The sequence below is a fragment of the Salvia hispanica genome, chromosome 3 (genome assembly GCF_029641045.1).
Source record: "Salvia hispanica isolate PSC_SH4W2 chromosome 3, Shi_PSC_v1, whole genome shotgun sequence".
Taxonomy (NCBI): Eukaryota; Viridiplantae; Streptophyta; class Magnoliopsida; order Lamiales; family Lamiaceae; genus Salvia; species Salvia hispanica.
Genome location: NC_142694.1, coordinates 21,643,214 through 21,658,892, shown reverse-complemented (window position 1 = coordinate 21,658,892; position 15,679 = coordinate 21,643,214). Strand labels below are relative to the sequence as shown.

The 15,679-nt window shown below is 38.7% G+C and overlaps 2 protein-coding genes across 5 annotated transcripts; one reads left to right on the top strand and one right to left on the bottom strand.

The window, feature by feature from the left end:
- Positions 1-6,913: 6,913 nt before the first annotated feature.
- LOC125216842 (uncharacterized) lies at positions 6,914-10,916 on the bottom strand. Of its 2 annotated transcripts, XM_089069488.1 has the most exons (6): positions 10,580-10,916; positions 8,877-10,200; positions 7,986-8,255; positions 7,504-7,659; positions 7,099-7,247; positions 6,914-7,006 (listed from the first exon to the last, which is right to left on the bottom strand). In XM_089069488.1, the coding sequence occupies exons 1-5, from the start codon at positions 10,585-10,587 to the stop codon at positions 7,128-7,130; spliced, it is 1,878 nt and encodes a 625-aa protein (XP_088925614.1). In that variant the 5' UTR covers positions 10,588-10,916; the 3' UTR covers positions 6,914-7,006; positions 7,099-7,127. The 2 variants fall into 2 exon arrangements, with proteins under 2 accessions (XP_088925614.1, XP_047974575.2); XM_048118618.2 differs by having other exon boundaries at positions 6,914-7,247; positions 10,580-10,914.
- Positions 10,917-12,737: 1,821 nt separating this feature from the next.
- On the top strand, positions 12,738-15,291 carry LOC125211819 (vesicle-associated protein 4-2-like). Of its 3 annotated transcripts, none has more exons than XM_048111756.2 (7): positions 12,738-13,145; positions 13,806-13,876; positions 13,989-14,070; positions 14,165-14,283; positions 14,479-14,523; positions 14,633-14,752; positions 14,834-15,291. In XM_048111756.2, exons 1-7 carry the CDS (start codon positions 12,875-12,877, stop codon positions 14,894-14,896), a joined length of 771 nt encoding a protein of 256 aa, XP_047967713.1. In that variant the 5' UTR covers positions 12,738-12,874; the 3' UTR covers positions 14,897-15,291. The 3 variants fall into 3 exon arrangements, with proteins under 3 accessions (XP_047967713.1, XP_088923352.1, XP_047967712.1); XM_048111755.2 differs by having other exon boundaries at positions 12,739-13,145; positions 14,479-14,556; XM_089067226.1 differs by having other exon boundaries at positions 14,479-14,556; positions 14,633-15,291.
- Positions 15,292-15,679: the final 388 nt, after the last annotated feature.

The window sequence follows — 15,679 nt, the reverse complement described above, 5'->3', positions numbered from 1 at the left end:
GATTACTCGAAAGTTGGATATGTTTATTTGATGCGCTTTAAGTCTGAAGCTTTTGACAAGTTCAAGGAGTTTAAGGCTTATGCTGAGACGCATCATGGAAGACGTATCAAGAGCCTGCGATCTGATCGTGGAGGCGAATACCTCAGTGCCGAGTTTTTGGACTACTTATCAGTAGAGGGAATTGAATCCCAAACGACTGCGCCAGGCACACCTCAGCAGAATGGCGTAGCTGAAAGAAGGAATAGGACCTTGTTAAATATGGTCCGATCGATGATGAGTTATGCACGACTGCCTATTTCGTTTTGGGGACATGCCTTGCTTTCCGCAAGTCATATCTTAGACAATTTACCGTCAAAATCTGTTCCTGCTACTCCATATGAGTTGTGGACTGGGCGTAAGCCCAATCTAGAACATCTCAAGATATGGGGGTGTCCAGCTCATGTTTTGGAAAAGGATCCAACTAAGCTGGGCTCAAGGACAGAGGTATGTTTGTTTATAGGGTACCCCAAAGGTTCGAAAGCTTATGAATTCTATAGTCTCCGAGACAAGAAAGTCATTGTGAGTACTCACGCGACATTCTTAGAGGAAGACTTTGTTATGAATCATAAACCCAGCAGTGAGGTAGCTCTTGATGAGCTCACTTCAGTCACAAGTTCCATTAACCAAGAACAAGTACCATTAGTACAACCAATTCCCGAACCTTCAACTTCTACACCTAACATTGTAGTGCCGCGCCGCAGTGGGAGGGTCTCTCATGAGCCCGAAAGGTACATTGGTTTGGGAGAATCTATGGATCACTCCTCGGACAGTAGTGTACCAGATCCCTGGAATTTTGCAGAGGCGCAGGCGGATATCGATCATTGCGAATGGGTGAAAGCAATGGATTCGGAACTACAATCTATGATAGACAAAGACGTCTATGATTTGTCCGTCCTACCCGAAGGCTGTACTGCCATTGAGAGCAAATGGATATACAAACGTAACGTGGACCCGATGGACGAGTTAAAGTCTTCAAGGCAAGACTAGTGGCTAAGGGATATACCCAAAAGGAAGGTGTCGATTACGACGAGACCTTCTCCCCAGTGGCCATGCTCAAATCGATCCGAATACTATTGTCTATTGCAGCTTACATGGATTGGGATGTATGGCAGATGGACGTTAAGACTGCGTTCTTGAACGGCAGTCTTGAGGAGACCATCTACATGGAACAACCCGAGGGTTATGCCGTCAAGGGCAAAGAGCACATGGTTTGGAAGCTTAAGAAAGCCATTTATGGCCTCAAGCAAGCATCTAGATCATGGAATCAGTGTTTCGATCAAACTGTTAATAAGTTTGGATTCGAGAAATGCCCTAACGAGAGCTGCGTGTACAAGAAGGTAGAAAAAGGGAATGTGGTGTTCTTAGTTTTATATGTAGATGACATTCTTCTAATTGGAAACAATAAAAAGATGTTGTCATCAGTACGAACTTGGTTGTCGAACCAGTTCGAGATGAAGGATATGGGAGACGCGGGACACATTCTAGGTATCATAGTCCTTAGGGATCGTGAGAAAAGAATGTTGTGCTTATCCCAAGAACCCTACATCGACACTGTACTTAGTCGCTTTAGCATGCAAGATGCCAAGAAAGGTTTCTTACCTTTTAGACATGGCATCCATTTATCTCAAGAGATGTGTCCTAAGACAGCATCTGAGATAGCAGAGATGAGAAGGATACCATACGCCTCGGCTGTTGGTAGTCTCATGTATGCTATGCTTTGTACCGATATTTGCTTTGCTGTAGGCATGGTAGCAAGATATCAATCAAATCCTGGCCAAGGACATTGGACTGCAGTAAAGAACATACTCAAGTACCTTAAACGGACTAAGGGCTATGTTCTAGTTTACAAAGCAGGCGAGCTATGCCCTTTGGGATATACTGATTCAGACATTCAAGCTGATCAGGACTCGAGGAAATCTACTTCTGGCTATGTGTTTACCTTAGGAGGTGGAGCCGTGATTTGGAAGAGTGTAAAGCAGAAATGCATTGCAGACTCTACCATGGAAGCCGAATATGTGGCTGCTTCGGAGGCTGCAAAGGAGGCTGTATGGCTCAAGAACTTTCTTATGGACTTAGGTGTGGTTACGAATCTGCCCAAGAGCATCACCATTTATTGTGACAATTCTGGTGCTGTGGCTAATTCGAAGGAACCAAGAGCTCACAAAGCGAGCAAACACATTGAGAGGAAGTATCATATCATCAGAGATATAGTGCAGAGAGGAGACATACAAGTGGTCAAGATTGCGTCAGAGAACAACCTGGCAGATCCCTTCACTAAGGCATTGGCGGTCAAACCGTTCGAACGCCATGTAGAAGGAATGGGAGTTCGACTCGCTCGAGACCTCAACTCGCTTTCAGTATAAGTGGGAGAATTAGACGTAGTGCACAATTTTTTGTATACTCGAAAGCTGTTTTGAGTATAAGTGGGAGATTGTTAGAGTTTGTATACTAGAAATCACCTTTCGAGTGATTGAATACTGTTAAAACTCTTATTTTATTTTCCAAATGAATAAACAGATTATTTTTGTCATAATGTTGTTATATTTTACATTTAATGGATGTTAATTGCATATTTAAATGTATAAGTAATTTAACAAAGTCTAAGTCTTTGTTTTAGTAGACCGGTTGTGGGCGTCATCCACTTTAAGGTAACACGGTCAGTTCTAAACAAAGAAAAAGAAGAATTTCACAACCTAGATAGGCTTAGACTACCTATCGTGAAAGGTTGCAACGTCAGTCCGATTATTTCTAAGCCTTACTGAAATAAGATGACGTTGGTGTGGTATAGCACTGAATGGATCTAACAGCGAGACAGTCTTTATGCTATCTACTGAAAGACGAGGTCTCGTAAATTATTTCTAAATCAATGTACGTTAGCATTGAGCATACGGTATTGATTATGCACTACTTTGACTTAGCAAATGGTGCGGGTTTTTCGTAACCCAATAAGCCTGGTATATTGGGTAGTGGTGATTAGTATCTAGCGGTGCTAGGATTGCTGTTATGTTGAATCGTGCGCGAGGTGAGTCTCGTTTGATAACATCCTCAAGAGAAGCTTGAAATAAGGTTTTATTATTCGGAACCTCGCTAGTTGGAGTTTAATTACTCTATGAATAATAAATAAGATTTTCTTGCTGAGTCCTCTCTTGGAATAAATAAGATATTAATTAATTAAGTCCAATTTTAAGCTTATATTAAATTGGGTTTAATTTAATTAGTAAAAAGCTAATTGGAGGAGCCCATATCCAAAGCCTTCCATAGATCCCTGTCTGGGCCCAATATGTGACTTATTATAAATAGGAGAATAAAGGAGACAGAAAATATACTTAATTTTATCTAAAATTTTCGGCCCCTACTGCTTCTTGTAGTGGTCGAATTCTTCTCCTACCGGGGAAAGGATTTCTGTCTTCTCTATTTAAGTCCTAGTGCGCTGGTGAGATCAGCCCACCCTGATATCAGTTCACAGTCCGGGAACCAGTCAGAAGATCCGTGGTTTTGTACTAAAGATCTTCACGAGGAGAAGGCGCTAGCTATCTTCGATTCTTTGGAGAATCATCAAGGTATAATGGCTAAACCCTAGAACAGCATGTTTTAGATTTCATTTAATTTAAAGCATGTGATTATTTGAGTTATGAGCATGATACGTGAGATGATTATGCGAATAGAATTTGTCTAAATAATCCGCTAAATAGATCTGATTATTATGTAATTGATTTATGAATGCGCTTCCGCTGCCAACCCCTTCAAAAGTTGCATTACATGTCCATTATTTGCATATTTTATATAATTTGGTGTTTTGACATGTTTTGTGAGAAATGTGCATATTTGAGCCTAAAAAGGGAGTAAAAACGCGAAGTAGGAAATCTGGAGCTTCTCCGGCGACCGCCGGCGCTTAGCGGAGACAAAGACATGCCCGGCGACCGCCACAAGGAGTCAGAAGCTACTGGACTGCACGCGGCGACCGCCGGCCAAGGTGCGGCGGCCCGCCACAAAAATGCGGCGCGCAATAGCTGACTTCAAACTCAATTTTCCGGCGATCCTGAAGTCTGATCGGAGCTTTCTACACACCATTCTCTTTTTCTTGAAAAGATATTCAATATGGTTCAAGAATCAACTCAATCGGAGTTCTGTGGAGAGAGTTATGACCGTTCTACCAAAGTCGCGCAAAGCTGCTAGCTGCAGTCTATGCGGGAATTTGAAGAAGGAAAGAAGATCTTACCTTGTGAAGCCAAATCTTTTCCTTCTACTATGGGGAACGAAAATTACATATTTCCTAATGCTTGGAGGACACTTATTATCAAATTTAAATCCTTCTAAAGCCTATATATACCTCATAACCTCATTCATATAATTCAACCCTTCCTTAGCCCCCAAAAGGGGAGCTTTCATAGCTCCTCCTCCAACCCCAATTCTTCATCATATTTTTGCCAATTACTTCCATATCATAAATTTGAGAGTTCTTCATTGTGCAAGGGGTTGGAGAAATAAGCAAGAACATCAAGAACGACAAGGATTCAACCTACGAGTCTTATTTGCTTTAGTTTTATGTTCCAATTGTTTTCACTTCAATCTATGTTTTTAGCTTATTCAATTATGTCTAACTAAATTCATAGGATTCTTTGGATGTGTTAGTAACGACTTTGGTTATACAAATTCCTTTTTCTATCTAATATCCGTTTTGTTTTTACTTTGTTTCTTCCCTAAGTAGTTTTGATGCTGCATGATTGAGTGACACAATCGTGTATGATTTAATATAACTTGCTTCATAACTGTGACAGAGTTCTAGCGAGTTAGATTCACTTAGTAGACACTACAGTTAGCTTCCCTTAAAACGACACTGTTAATTGAGAGTGCGGACTTTTCAAGGGTTTTAGGAGCTTTATGGAGTTACGTGTTAGGATTGACAACCCTAATTTTGTAATCAACGTTTGCATCGCATGAGCAAAAGCTAGGTGACTCGTTCTATCAAAGTAATAACTGTGCTAGGGTATTATAGTTGGATTTGTATAACCATAACTGTGAACGCACATCCATGGAATTCTCTTATCTCTCATATTTTATCTTTGTGATTTAATTGCATTTAGTTGTTTGATTGCTTTTAATTGTTTTACTTTCAAAAACTCAAAACTTATCTTGTTTCTCTAGATAGTATTTGATGCTTAGTACATAATAGCCAGTTGCAATTATATTCCCCGTGTTCGATATCCCGGTACTGACCTTTAGCTATACTAGATCTACCCTGTATACTTGCAGGTATTTTTAGTGCTAATAAAAAGTGCATCCGAGCGAAGTAGTCCTGATACAACCGAAGATGTGCAGCAATGTGGTCTCGGGGTACATGACGTCGGCGGTGGATCGGCCGAGGTACCGCCGCTGCTGCCTCTGCCGTAGCAATCGATCAATCGCCCCTTCCACAGCGAGATCCAATTCACTATCACTATCACTATCAATATCACTAGCGCCCCCGCCACTACCACCCGCACGACTACTAGCCATTCTAGATATACTTGAAAATATAGTTTAGAAGAGAAACTTGTCAACACAAGTGGTGTGAATGAAATGAAGTTCAACGAGCCGTATTTATAGAGTTTTTTTATATAAAAAAAATCAAATTTAATCGGACGTCCGGTCGGACGTCGGGCGGATGTCCGAGCCCATCCGACGGGCAGATGGGACGGGCGTGTCCTACTTTTTTCCTCATTACGGCGGACGTCCGGTTGAACATCGGCGACGTCGCGGTAAGACGTCCGCCATTGGAGATGCTCTTAATTGCTTATTCATTATGCTTACATTTATTAGTTTTGGGCCATTTTTATGTAACAAAGAAATTTGCCAGGCCTGTATTAATATATGTATAGATTGGGCCAAATTTTCATTTTATTTGGAGACGTCGCGGGAGGACGTCCGCCATTAGAGATGCTCTTAATTGCCTATTCATTAGGCTTACATTTATTAGTTTTGGGCCATTTTTATGTAACAAAGAAATTTGCCAGGCCTGTATTAATATATGTATAGATTGGGCCAAATTTTCATTTTATTTCCAGCCCATTTTTGTTATATCTGAAAAATCATATTCTTTGATGACGTAATTTGTTTCTATTATTTAAGTATTAATTTAATTATTTGTAATTTACTTCTATTCTGTTAATATTTAGTTTTAAATTTTTAGCTGATGTGGTTGGATTTGTCGAGAGTCCCCTAATTATAAATGGAGACGTTGCTAAGTAACATAGTTCATGTAATTTGAGTGAGAGCAATTTGGATTTGTCCGATTTGATTCAAGGTGAGGTATTTTTGCCCTTTTTTCATTTTTATTTCAATGTTTAACTTATTTAATATTATATTTTCAATGGTGGCAGATTCCTTTGTCTATGTTGTATGTAGTGATGCTTAAAAAAATGTGAAAATCGGTTCCGACATCGGCCCGAGCCTCCGCAATGGAGGCCCATCGCAGGGCCGATGCGGAGCCGATGAGGTATCAGCTGAGGCTATTGTTCGGCACTGGGGCGAAGGCAAATTGGGGTGGAGATGGGCTCCCTCTCCACAATGGGAGCCCATGAAGGCCGATCTCTCGGCTGTAGCGATCGGCCACCATTGTTGGTGCTCTAAGATCAATCATGACCGTTAATCACAAACAATCAAGAAATGCCAAAATTAAGCATCTGCATTTAAGTTTAACACCTTATCAGGAGTGTAATAAATGGTGAAAAGGATTTCGAAAATGGTAAGTGAAATAACTTTGAGAGACTGGATTAAAATAACAAAAGAAAACCAGTATTAGGAGACGGAGAGAGTAATTTACAAGCAACAATCGAATCTAAAATTTGATCGAACAAAATCCAGTCGACGATCAGTTGAACTGAACAAAGAAGGCTTAAAGCATAATCGCAGGTGTTTATTATTATCAACTCAACGTCGTCATATTGCTGTTTTCCACAGCAAAATAAACAAATATAGCATCAAATCCCTGCAAAATTGTGAGATATCAAGGATTATGAGCCAACTAATGCGTATGATTCTGTCAAGTGATATACAATTTCGTCGTAATAGTGTTCCTACGTTATCAAAAAATTGTTTGTAGACCAACATCATGGGGCCATCAGCCCTCCGATTGTATAGGAAAGTGATGCTGCCCAGTCGGATTTCAGAAGCAGCTTCTGCAGTGTATGCATCACGTCATAATCTGGGTCGAGCTTCCGTTGCCACCCCTACAGGCCAAACATATTTCATACTTTATCCAATTTTCACAGCAAATGGCAATAGAAAATATGGTTAACTAATTCCCAACCTCTACCTACAGTAGTAATATGAGACAATACAAATTGAATGTATTCTTATGGCAAGAGCAGTTTTATACGATCATTATGTTCTAGCATGTTGACAAACACAATGGAGTAGGAGGATTTTTACATAGTTATGGTAGGCTACGTGTTCTTGAATAACTGAAAAATCAGATATAATTACCTCAAGAACCAGAACTGTCACCATCACAGTGCAAACGTTCCCATCAACGTTTACTTTGTGACGCTGAACTTTCTCAAGCAATTGCTGCATGCAATCAGTTGGATGGATCAAATCTCCTTCTGGCGTACCCCAGAAATCAAATGATTCTCTTACTTCCTGTTAGCAAATAGTCAAGAGTGAGATGAATGTCACGGAATGCAATAATGTACCTCAACCTCCCAAGTTCTCCAATTAACTCTTCTAGAAACAATGATTGCATAAAAAGGACAAAACGTATATGAGAATGGTAGCAGAGTTACACCACAAATAAGCGTTTTGTGGGCAGGTGCTAAGTATTTTCCAGAAACACGAGTCAGTAATGCAGGCATCATATAAATTATGAACATAACTCGAAGAAATATTAATGAACTCGCATGCGGTCAGAATTCTTGGATGCAAATCCACTTGAATTAATCAATTAATGCATGACAACAGTTATACACCTTAATGAAGGCCTCAGGTTTTGGACAGTTCTGTTTCTTCGACAATCTCAGTGCGCACTCTGCTGCAGTTTGCCCATCTCTACGAGCAACAGCCTTAAAGAACTCCAATAAATTTACACGATCATTTTTGGAAAGTTCAGCAGTCATCCCTACATCGAGGAATATAACATGCGGCTTAGTTTTGAAGATCTTTTTGCGAGTTGGATTTTTCTGAGCTACACGAACAAGGATGTTTCCAGGATGCATATCGGCATGAACAAAGTTGTCCACCTGGTAAGGAAAAATAAATTCTCAGAGAAATGAAGTATGCATTGCAATTAGCAAAAAAGCTAAAAGAATAATGTCACCTTCTCTGAGAAAAACAGTTAAATAGCCCAATAAAACATGAGAGAAGGAAGGAAGCTTCAGAATATCAGAGTGAAATTATGATTACTAACCACTGCAAGATGGAAAATTCCATCACCTTCGTGTAGTTACAAATTGTAAGTTATAAACTCTCAAGTTCTGTAGGATGGATTTCTTTCTTTTACTACTTTCCTAAAAGGAAACGCAAATAAGTGATCTAATACTGAACTCTTATAAGACCAATTGTGCACAACAATGGCATACTCTTGTATTAATAGCTGATGGAAATCAACTACAACTTCAAACAACATTTACACAGATCAAATCATCAATATGTCACATAGAAGTTCAATACTAGAAACAGAAAACTAAGAAACAGCTCCTAAAAGTTAAAGTAATGTCTACAAGCCATATGAATCGTATCCTTTTACCAATATCTACATGCAGAAAAAAAGAAAGAAGAGAGATACAATGTAATCCATATGACCTAATTATAAAAAAAAAGAAAATAGATAACCAGATCAAAGAAATGAGGAAATAAAATACCAGGAGCATCTTCAGAAGTGCATGGGTTCCAATGTGGGCAAGAGCACTACTTGTTCTATCATTCTTCCCCTCAAGCTCATTCACATAGTGAGAAACACTTTCTCCATGCTCAAAGGTTTCCACTAACACAGCCGGATGGACTAAAGGATACACAGGCTTTGGGAAAGATACATCCTTCCATTGGCGAAAATTGTATACGAAGCGGTTTAATTGAGCGGCTTCTCGCGCTAGATCAACTTGAGACATCATGAAAACTGCAAACTGCTGGACACTTTCATCGAGCCTTAGCCAATTTAGAGCAGGAATGAACCTTGACATTCTTGCTACTGCATTTATTATCTCAAAATCCGTCTTTATCGACTCCCCAACACCCGGATGTCTCACCTTAACTGCAACTAGCATTGGTTTGACCTGGCGACCACGGTATCGAGACCGCAACGAAGCTCGATGCACTTGTGCAATACTTCCAGAGGCCACAGGTTCTTCTTCAAAGTCATCAAAAATTTCAGATATTTTACGACCAAAAGCATTCTCAACAGCCTTCTTAGTGTATGCAAAGCTATGTTCAGGAGCTTTGGTGTGAAGTTTCGACAGTTCATTACACAAATCTCTAGGGAATAGATCAGGCCGTGTGGCTGCCCACTGCCCCCATTTTATGAATGCTGGCCCTGCTCTTTCAAGAGTTCGATGAACAACCTGAAGCCATAATTTCCTAAACTCGGGTCCAAAACTATCTGCAAATGGAGCCATGACAATGCTTGGTGCAAACAGAAAACTAAGATGTATAGCCCTCAGCAACAAAATAAGGCTCTCGAAAAAAGAAATTATCAGTCTGGTCAGGAAAAGATGGCTGTCCTCAGCATGCATGTTTATACTGTTCCTCGGTAGAAAAACGTCTGTTTCTGGAACAGCATAAGCATATGCCATCTGAGATCCACATATCATAGTAAATATACCAGGAACAAGAATGCAAGAACGGGTCAAACCCAAGCTGACTGCCTGAGCAATCCGGCTAATGGTGCGATGAGTTTTCCTCCCATCAAGTGCTGATGCCTGAGCCAACCTCTTCCAAGCAACCTGAGCACTAAAAGCACCGGATCTGTAATTCCTGATACAACTATTGCAGAAAGCTTTTCCTCTTTTATATGCTGCATTTGGGGCATGCTCTGGTTTAGGCAACAAATACGTCGAGAACAATCTATACTGAGGACTACAAATCCCTACTCGAACAATTGATCCATATTGGACCTCTTCCGAAGAGTTACTAGCTCGTTTTGTCCGCAAAGATCGCAATGCACTCCTAATGTTTCCAACTGTCAACAATCTGCAGTCCAACTATTATGTCTAAGCAAACATTTAATCAACAATAAGAAAAAAAATCTTGTTCTAGGAAAACTCCAAACTTTCGGGAGATAACACAGACTTGATTTCCACAATAGAAGCTCACAGCAAAACAATCAGATCGCTTCATTATACCTGACAACATAATTCCTCCCCCAAAGCAAAGGAGGACTAAAAAAGTAAACAAAAACACTACAATCAAACACGCAATTGAATCCTGTTCGATCAATTCTACTGAAGACTCGACAAAAACATCTCAACACACAACAAATCCGTAAAACAGGTTGAGCTATTACAGTATTTGAAATCAACTTAATAAAAATCTGTGAGGAAAATAGATGCAGAGAGCGCGTTGTACAGACCTCGACATGGCGAAAACTGGCTGCGAGATAAAAGGATGGGAACTAAAGTGCGCCGGTGATGCAGTGCGCCTCCGAAGAGCATTTTCTAGCGACCGGTAAACGTTCAACCATATGGATCACACAGTTTTTGCGATTCAAAAATTTCTCCTCAAATTCTAACAATTAGCTGCTGATCTCACATCTGAGAATTCCAGCAACAACATACAAAGAACTGAAACGATTATTTTGTTTAACAGCGAAGATTGAATCAGAAATTCTTTGCAGATTGTTTGAAGATGAAAGTTGATGCATTCGTTCAAGTTTCAGTAAAACCTAAGCGGCGAACCGGGTTTGATGTAAGTCCGGTTCGGTCCGATTGGCTTGTTTCGTGCCTTCTAAGGTATTGCTAAGTCGGATTGCTATTTTGATTATATTTTGAATTACTCCTCCTTTTCCACGTGAATTGAGTCTTTCTATTTAAATATTCCAACATAATAGCATCTCCAATGGCGGACGTCGTGGTAGGATGTCGCGGATGTCCGATCGGACGTCCGCTGTAGTGAAGAAAATGGTAGGACACGCTCGTCCCGTGTGCCCGTCGGATGGGCTCGGATATCCGACCGACGGGCGGACGGACGTCCGCCGTAGTGAAGAGGGTGGACGTCGCGTCCGACGTAAAATTTATTTTTTTTATTTTTATTTTTTTTAAAAAAAAACTATAAATTTTAATTCTGTAAATTGAATAATTGTGAATTTAATTTTATTGCGAGAAGTCCCAGTGGGAGTCCTAGTGATGTAGCAGTGGAATGGGAAGTCCTAGTGATAACGTGGCAGGAAGTTGTTGTAGGAAGTCCTAGTGGAAAGGGCGCCACCGAATATGCTCTAATTGAGTTATTTAAATTTTAATAAGAAGTAATCATTCTTTTTATTTTTTATTATCTTTTTATTTCTTCTACTTTATTCATCATATACTTAACATAATATTCTTAATCTTCGTGTAAAAAAGAAATGTCTCAATGAACAAGAAATGGAAGAAATATTATATAACTCCATTCATTCCCAATTATTTATCATCATTTGAACCGACACAGGTTTTTTAAGAATGTAATAGAAAGTGTATTGAAAAAGTTAGTGCATTGTGGGTTCTATTTTTATACATTAGTTTTATAATGAGACGTGAATGGAAATGAGTTAGTGGAATCTGGAGTCGATGACTAAAAATAGTAAAACTGAAAAGTGAGAAATTTTTAGGATGGATAAAATAATTTTTAGGAATGGATGAAGTACTTAAGAAGAAGAAGAAGAAGAAGAATGACAATTAGGATGTTTTTTAGATGCTACTCCTTCTGTCCATGAAATATTGTCTAATTTTAACTCGACACGAGTTTAAGAAATGTGAAGAAAAGTGTGTTGAAAAAGTTAGTGGAATGAGGGTCCTATATTTATATATGATAGAATGTGAGTGTAAATAGTTAGGGGAAACTAGAGACCATTTACCAAAAATAGAAAAAAAAAGTAAAATGGACAACTTTTTACAGATGAACTAAAATAGAAATATGGACAACATTTTACGGACGGATGAAATATTCAGAATCTCGAATAAGTCGATATGATTGTTTGAAATTTGAAAAAGTTATAATTTGAAGGGTTAAAGTTTACGGTGTTATCAAACCACTCCATCCGTCTTTCTATAATTGTCAACTTTGATTCTCTCGCGTTTTAAGCTGAGATTGCATTATTTTATTTTTATCCACTTAATTAATTAAATCACATGCCGAAAAAATATGTTTGATTTAGTAAGAGACAAAGAGAGTATAAACCCTGGACTTTTAGTAGTACTACTATTATTTTTAACAACTTTTTTTTTAAATTCATTTAAAAATCACAAACTTTAAAATTGATGGCAGTTTCTCACGCGGACTCATTCTCCAGTAAGCATATTTTATCGTATTAGATACATTATTCAACATTGAAATGGGGTCAAAAACAACATTTTTATTGTATAATTTAAATTAAAATCTGTCAAAAAAATTGCATAATTTCAAAGATAAATGATTTTTTAGTCTACTCTGGACATACGGTAAGGATCTTTGCGCTCCTCATTCATCTCTCACAATATAATAAAATAATATTATAATTATAAATAATTTTAATAAGTGATGATTGATTATTTTATTATATTGTGAAAGGTGGATGAGGAATGGAGTAGGAAAAGTGGACGAGGAGATCTTTACCGCCTGGACATGACTACCGTTTAATTTCTAAGTCATCCACCAAACGACGTCGTTGGGAGCTCCCGGGGCGGCGGAATTAGCCATGGCGCTTGTGGAGGAGAGGTCCTCTTCCTCCGATGGAAAAGTCTGGGGACTGTTCAAGCTCCCTTTCCGGAATTCGCATCACACGACGTCGTCGCCCGCAAATTTCGCACATTATCCGCACAATTACGGTCACGGTAACGGTAGCGGTCAGTTCCCGGTCGAAGGAGCAGCTGCGCCACCCACCTCCTCGGTCTCTTCAGTTGCCAGATCGCTTCTCCCAGCACGACGTCGTTTGAAGCTCGATCCCTCTAATAAACTTTATTTTCCTTGTATGTACGCCCTGCTCTCGCTAATTTCCTCTGATTTTGGAGTTTTTATGTTTGGATAATTGATGGTTGTGTTTACTCGTTACATTATACTTGATTGATGGTAATGGTTTTGGTATGATGTCACTTTTTCTTTCCTAGTTTGATTGAACTTGATCTGTGAGGTAAGGTATGGAATTAATTTCTGCTTGAATTGAGTATAGATAGTGAATGTTATTGATAATTGAAACATTTGTTTTGTTCTGTAAACTTTAATTGGAGAATTTTTAGATTAGATGCAGAGGCAAATCAGTTATGTACAACTCAAAATATGATTGCTTTGTGCTTTGAGAGGAGATTGATCTTTAGTGATAACTGCATAGTGTTGGTGCACTATACAACTCATTCGTTACTTTCTTTTCGGTCAATACATTATTCTGTGTGTGTTTTCATGTCATTAGTTGTCGGGATTCATTTGAGAGATGACTTCCTCTGTGACCCTAATCACCTGCATAAGCACGGGTGAAGCACGGACGGAAGTTCCTTTGACTGAATGCCGCTTCAAATTTGTAACTTCGTGGTAGTTGATCTTTCCGTGTTTTCATGAGCAAAAACTAATTGAATTGGTTGAACTCAAGGTTGTCATATATGCATTGGTTAACGATTAATTTTGATTTTCTCCAGACGAACCAGGTAAGCAAGTTCGAAGTGCTATCAGAATAAAAAATACAAGCAAGTCTCATGTAGCTTTTAAGGTATACCCAGTTGCATTTTTCTTTTTTATTCTCGCTTGTCAGTAGTTGTTAAGCTGCACAAACCAACTTTTTATTAGTAAGTGACTAAATGTATATGATTGATGTTGCTTAGTTCCAAACGACTGCACCAAAGAGCTGTTTCATGCGTCCACCTGGCGCCGTTCTTGCTCCTGGCGAGAGTATCATAGCAACTGGTAACAGATTGCCTCAATCCCTATATGAATTCCGTGTTCCTAATTTTTGCTTTTGGTTTGAAATTTTGCCTTTTATCCTTCTTGGTCATCTCAGTATTCAAGTTTGTCGAGCCTCCAGAGAACAATGAGAAGCCGATGGATCAGAAAAGCACAGCGAAGTTCAAAATCATGAGCCTAAAAGTGAAAGGCCCAATTGACTACTTACATGAACTGGCATGTCCCATCCTGATTGTATTTCTAGTGCTATTTGTTTTGAAGCATTGATTTAATTCACAGCAAACCAAGCCTCATCGTAGATGCTAGTTATAGAGTTCACATAATTTATTGACTCCTGACTAATTCGTGCTAGATAAAATGAGTTCGTATCTGTTTCTACACTTTCTCATCTCTTCCATTCTCTTGAATCAGTTTGATGAGCAAAAGGATGAAGTGGCCGTAGAGCAGATACTTAAGGTTGTTTTTCTAGATGCAGAGCGTCCTAGCCCTGTAAGCGATGATTTTAGGGCTAATTATGTCTTATAGAAATGCTCACAGCTTATCCATTTGAGTTTAATCTTTGAAGGCGCTAGACAAATTAAAGCGCCAGTTGGCTGAAGCTGAGGCTGAGCTCGAGGCTCGCAAGAAGCCTTCAGAAGACACGGGGCCAAAGTTTATAGGAGAAGGAGTTGTCATCGATGAATGGGTAAACCGTCCAACCTTCAAATATTTGTCTCAAGCTGTTTTCTATCATTTCATTTTGGTGTTTACCCTCGACATTTTGCAGAAAGAACGAAGAGAGAGATACTTGGCTCGTCAACAAGTGGAAGACCTCATAGCCTCCATATGACCGGAGTTTCTTCTGCACTATGGTTTTGATAGATTTGTTTAAATTACGTTTGATGAGTTTTGGACTTTTTTCTTGTGTCGATATGAGTTGTCAGTTGTATCAGTGACATGTTGTACTAGTGATTATTGGCTTAATGTCAAAAATCACATGTAGACAGGGGCGGAGCCACGGTGGGCCAGGGCTGCCCTTGGGCCCCTCAGCCATTTTTCTAATTACTATATATTCATGTGTATGCAATGTTTAAGATGTAAACAATTTAGCATGCAATGTTTAAGATGTAAACAATTTAGCGCAGTTGGTCTCAGTGTCGGTCATTTGTTAGCGAGATCCAAGGTTCGAAACTCTCCCAGAGCAGTTCTCATATTTAATAATTTGCTCTTAATCTTTTTGAATTATTTAGCTTTATATATTAGTAAGCCATTTTCCTAATTACTATATATTCTATGCTTGTTGTTCATTTACTTTTTTTTTCTTCTTATTGATTTAGTAATTTTTTTTGTGTTCTCATATTTATTTATATATTAGATTTTCTTACATTAGAAACTATTATTAATTATTTTTCGCTTGTAATTTTATATGAATCCTTTTATATTGTAATCGAAAAAAAATAGTCTTTATAATTTAAGAGTACAAACTGATTCTTTGACTCTATAAATATTTTAAATATTACATGATACTATTAATAAAATCAATATTAGTTATTTCTTTTATTATAAAAAATTTGGAATAATGATTCTCTAATCTAATAAATATGTAAATATATTATTATTAGTAAAATTGGTG

Excerpts from the sequence above, each read along its gene's own strand:
- LOC125211819 (XM_089067226.1), top strand. The coding sequence starts at position 12,875 with ATGGCGCTTGTGGAGGAGAGGTCCTCTTCCTCCGATGGAAAAGTCTGG. Across the intron at positions 14,071-14,164 it reads CGAGAGTATCATAGCAACTG|TATTCAAGTTTGTCGAGCCT; the intron begins GTAACAGATTGC and ends TGGTCATCTCAG. Across the intron at positions 14,284-14,478 it reads TTGACTACTTACATGAACTG|TTTGATGAGCAAAAGGATGA; the intron begins GCATGTCCCATC and ends CTCTTGAATCAG.
- LOC125216842 (XM_089069488.1), bottom strand. Across the intron at positions 8,256-8,876 it reads CACTTCTGAAGATGCTCCTG|GTGGACAACTTTGTTCATGC; the intron begins GTATTTTATTTC and ends TTTCCTTACCAG. Across the intron at positions 7,248-7,503 it reads TGACAGTTCTGGTTCTTGAG|GGGTGGCAACGGAAGCTCGA; the intron begins GTAATTATATCT and ends TTTGGCCTGTAG.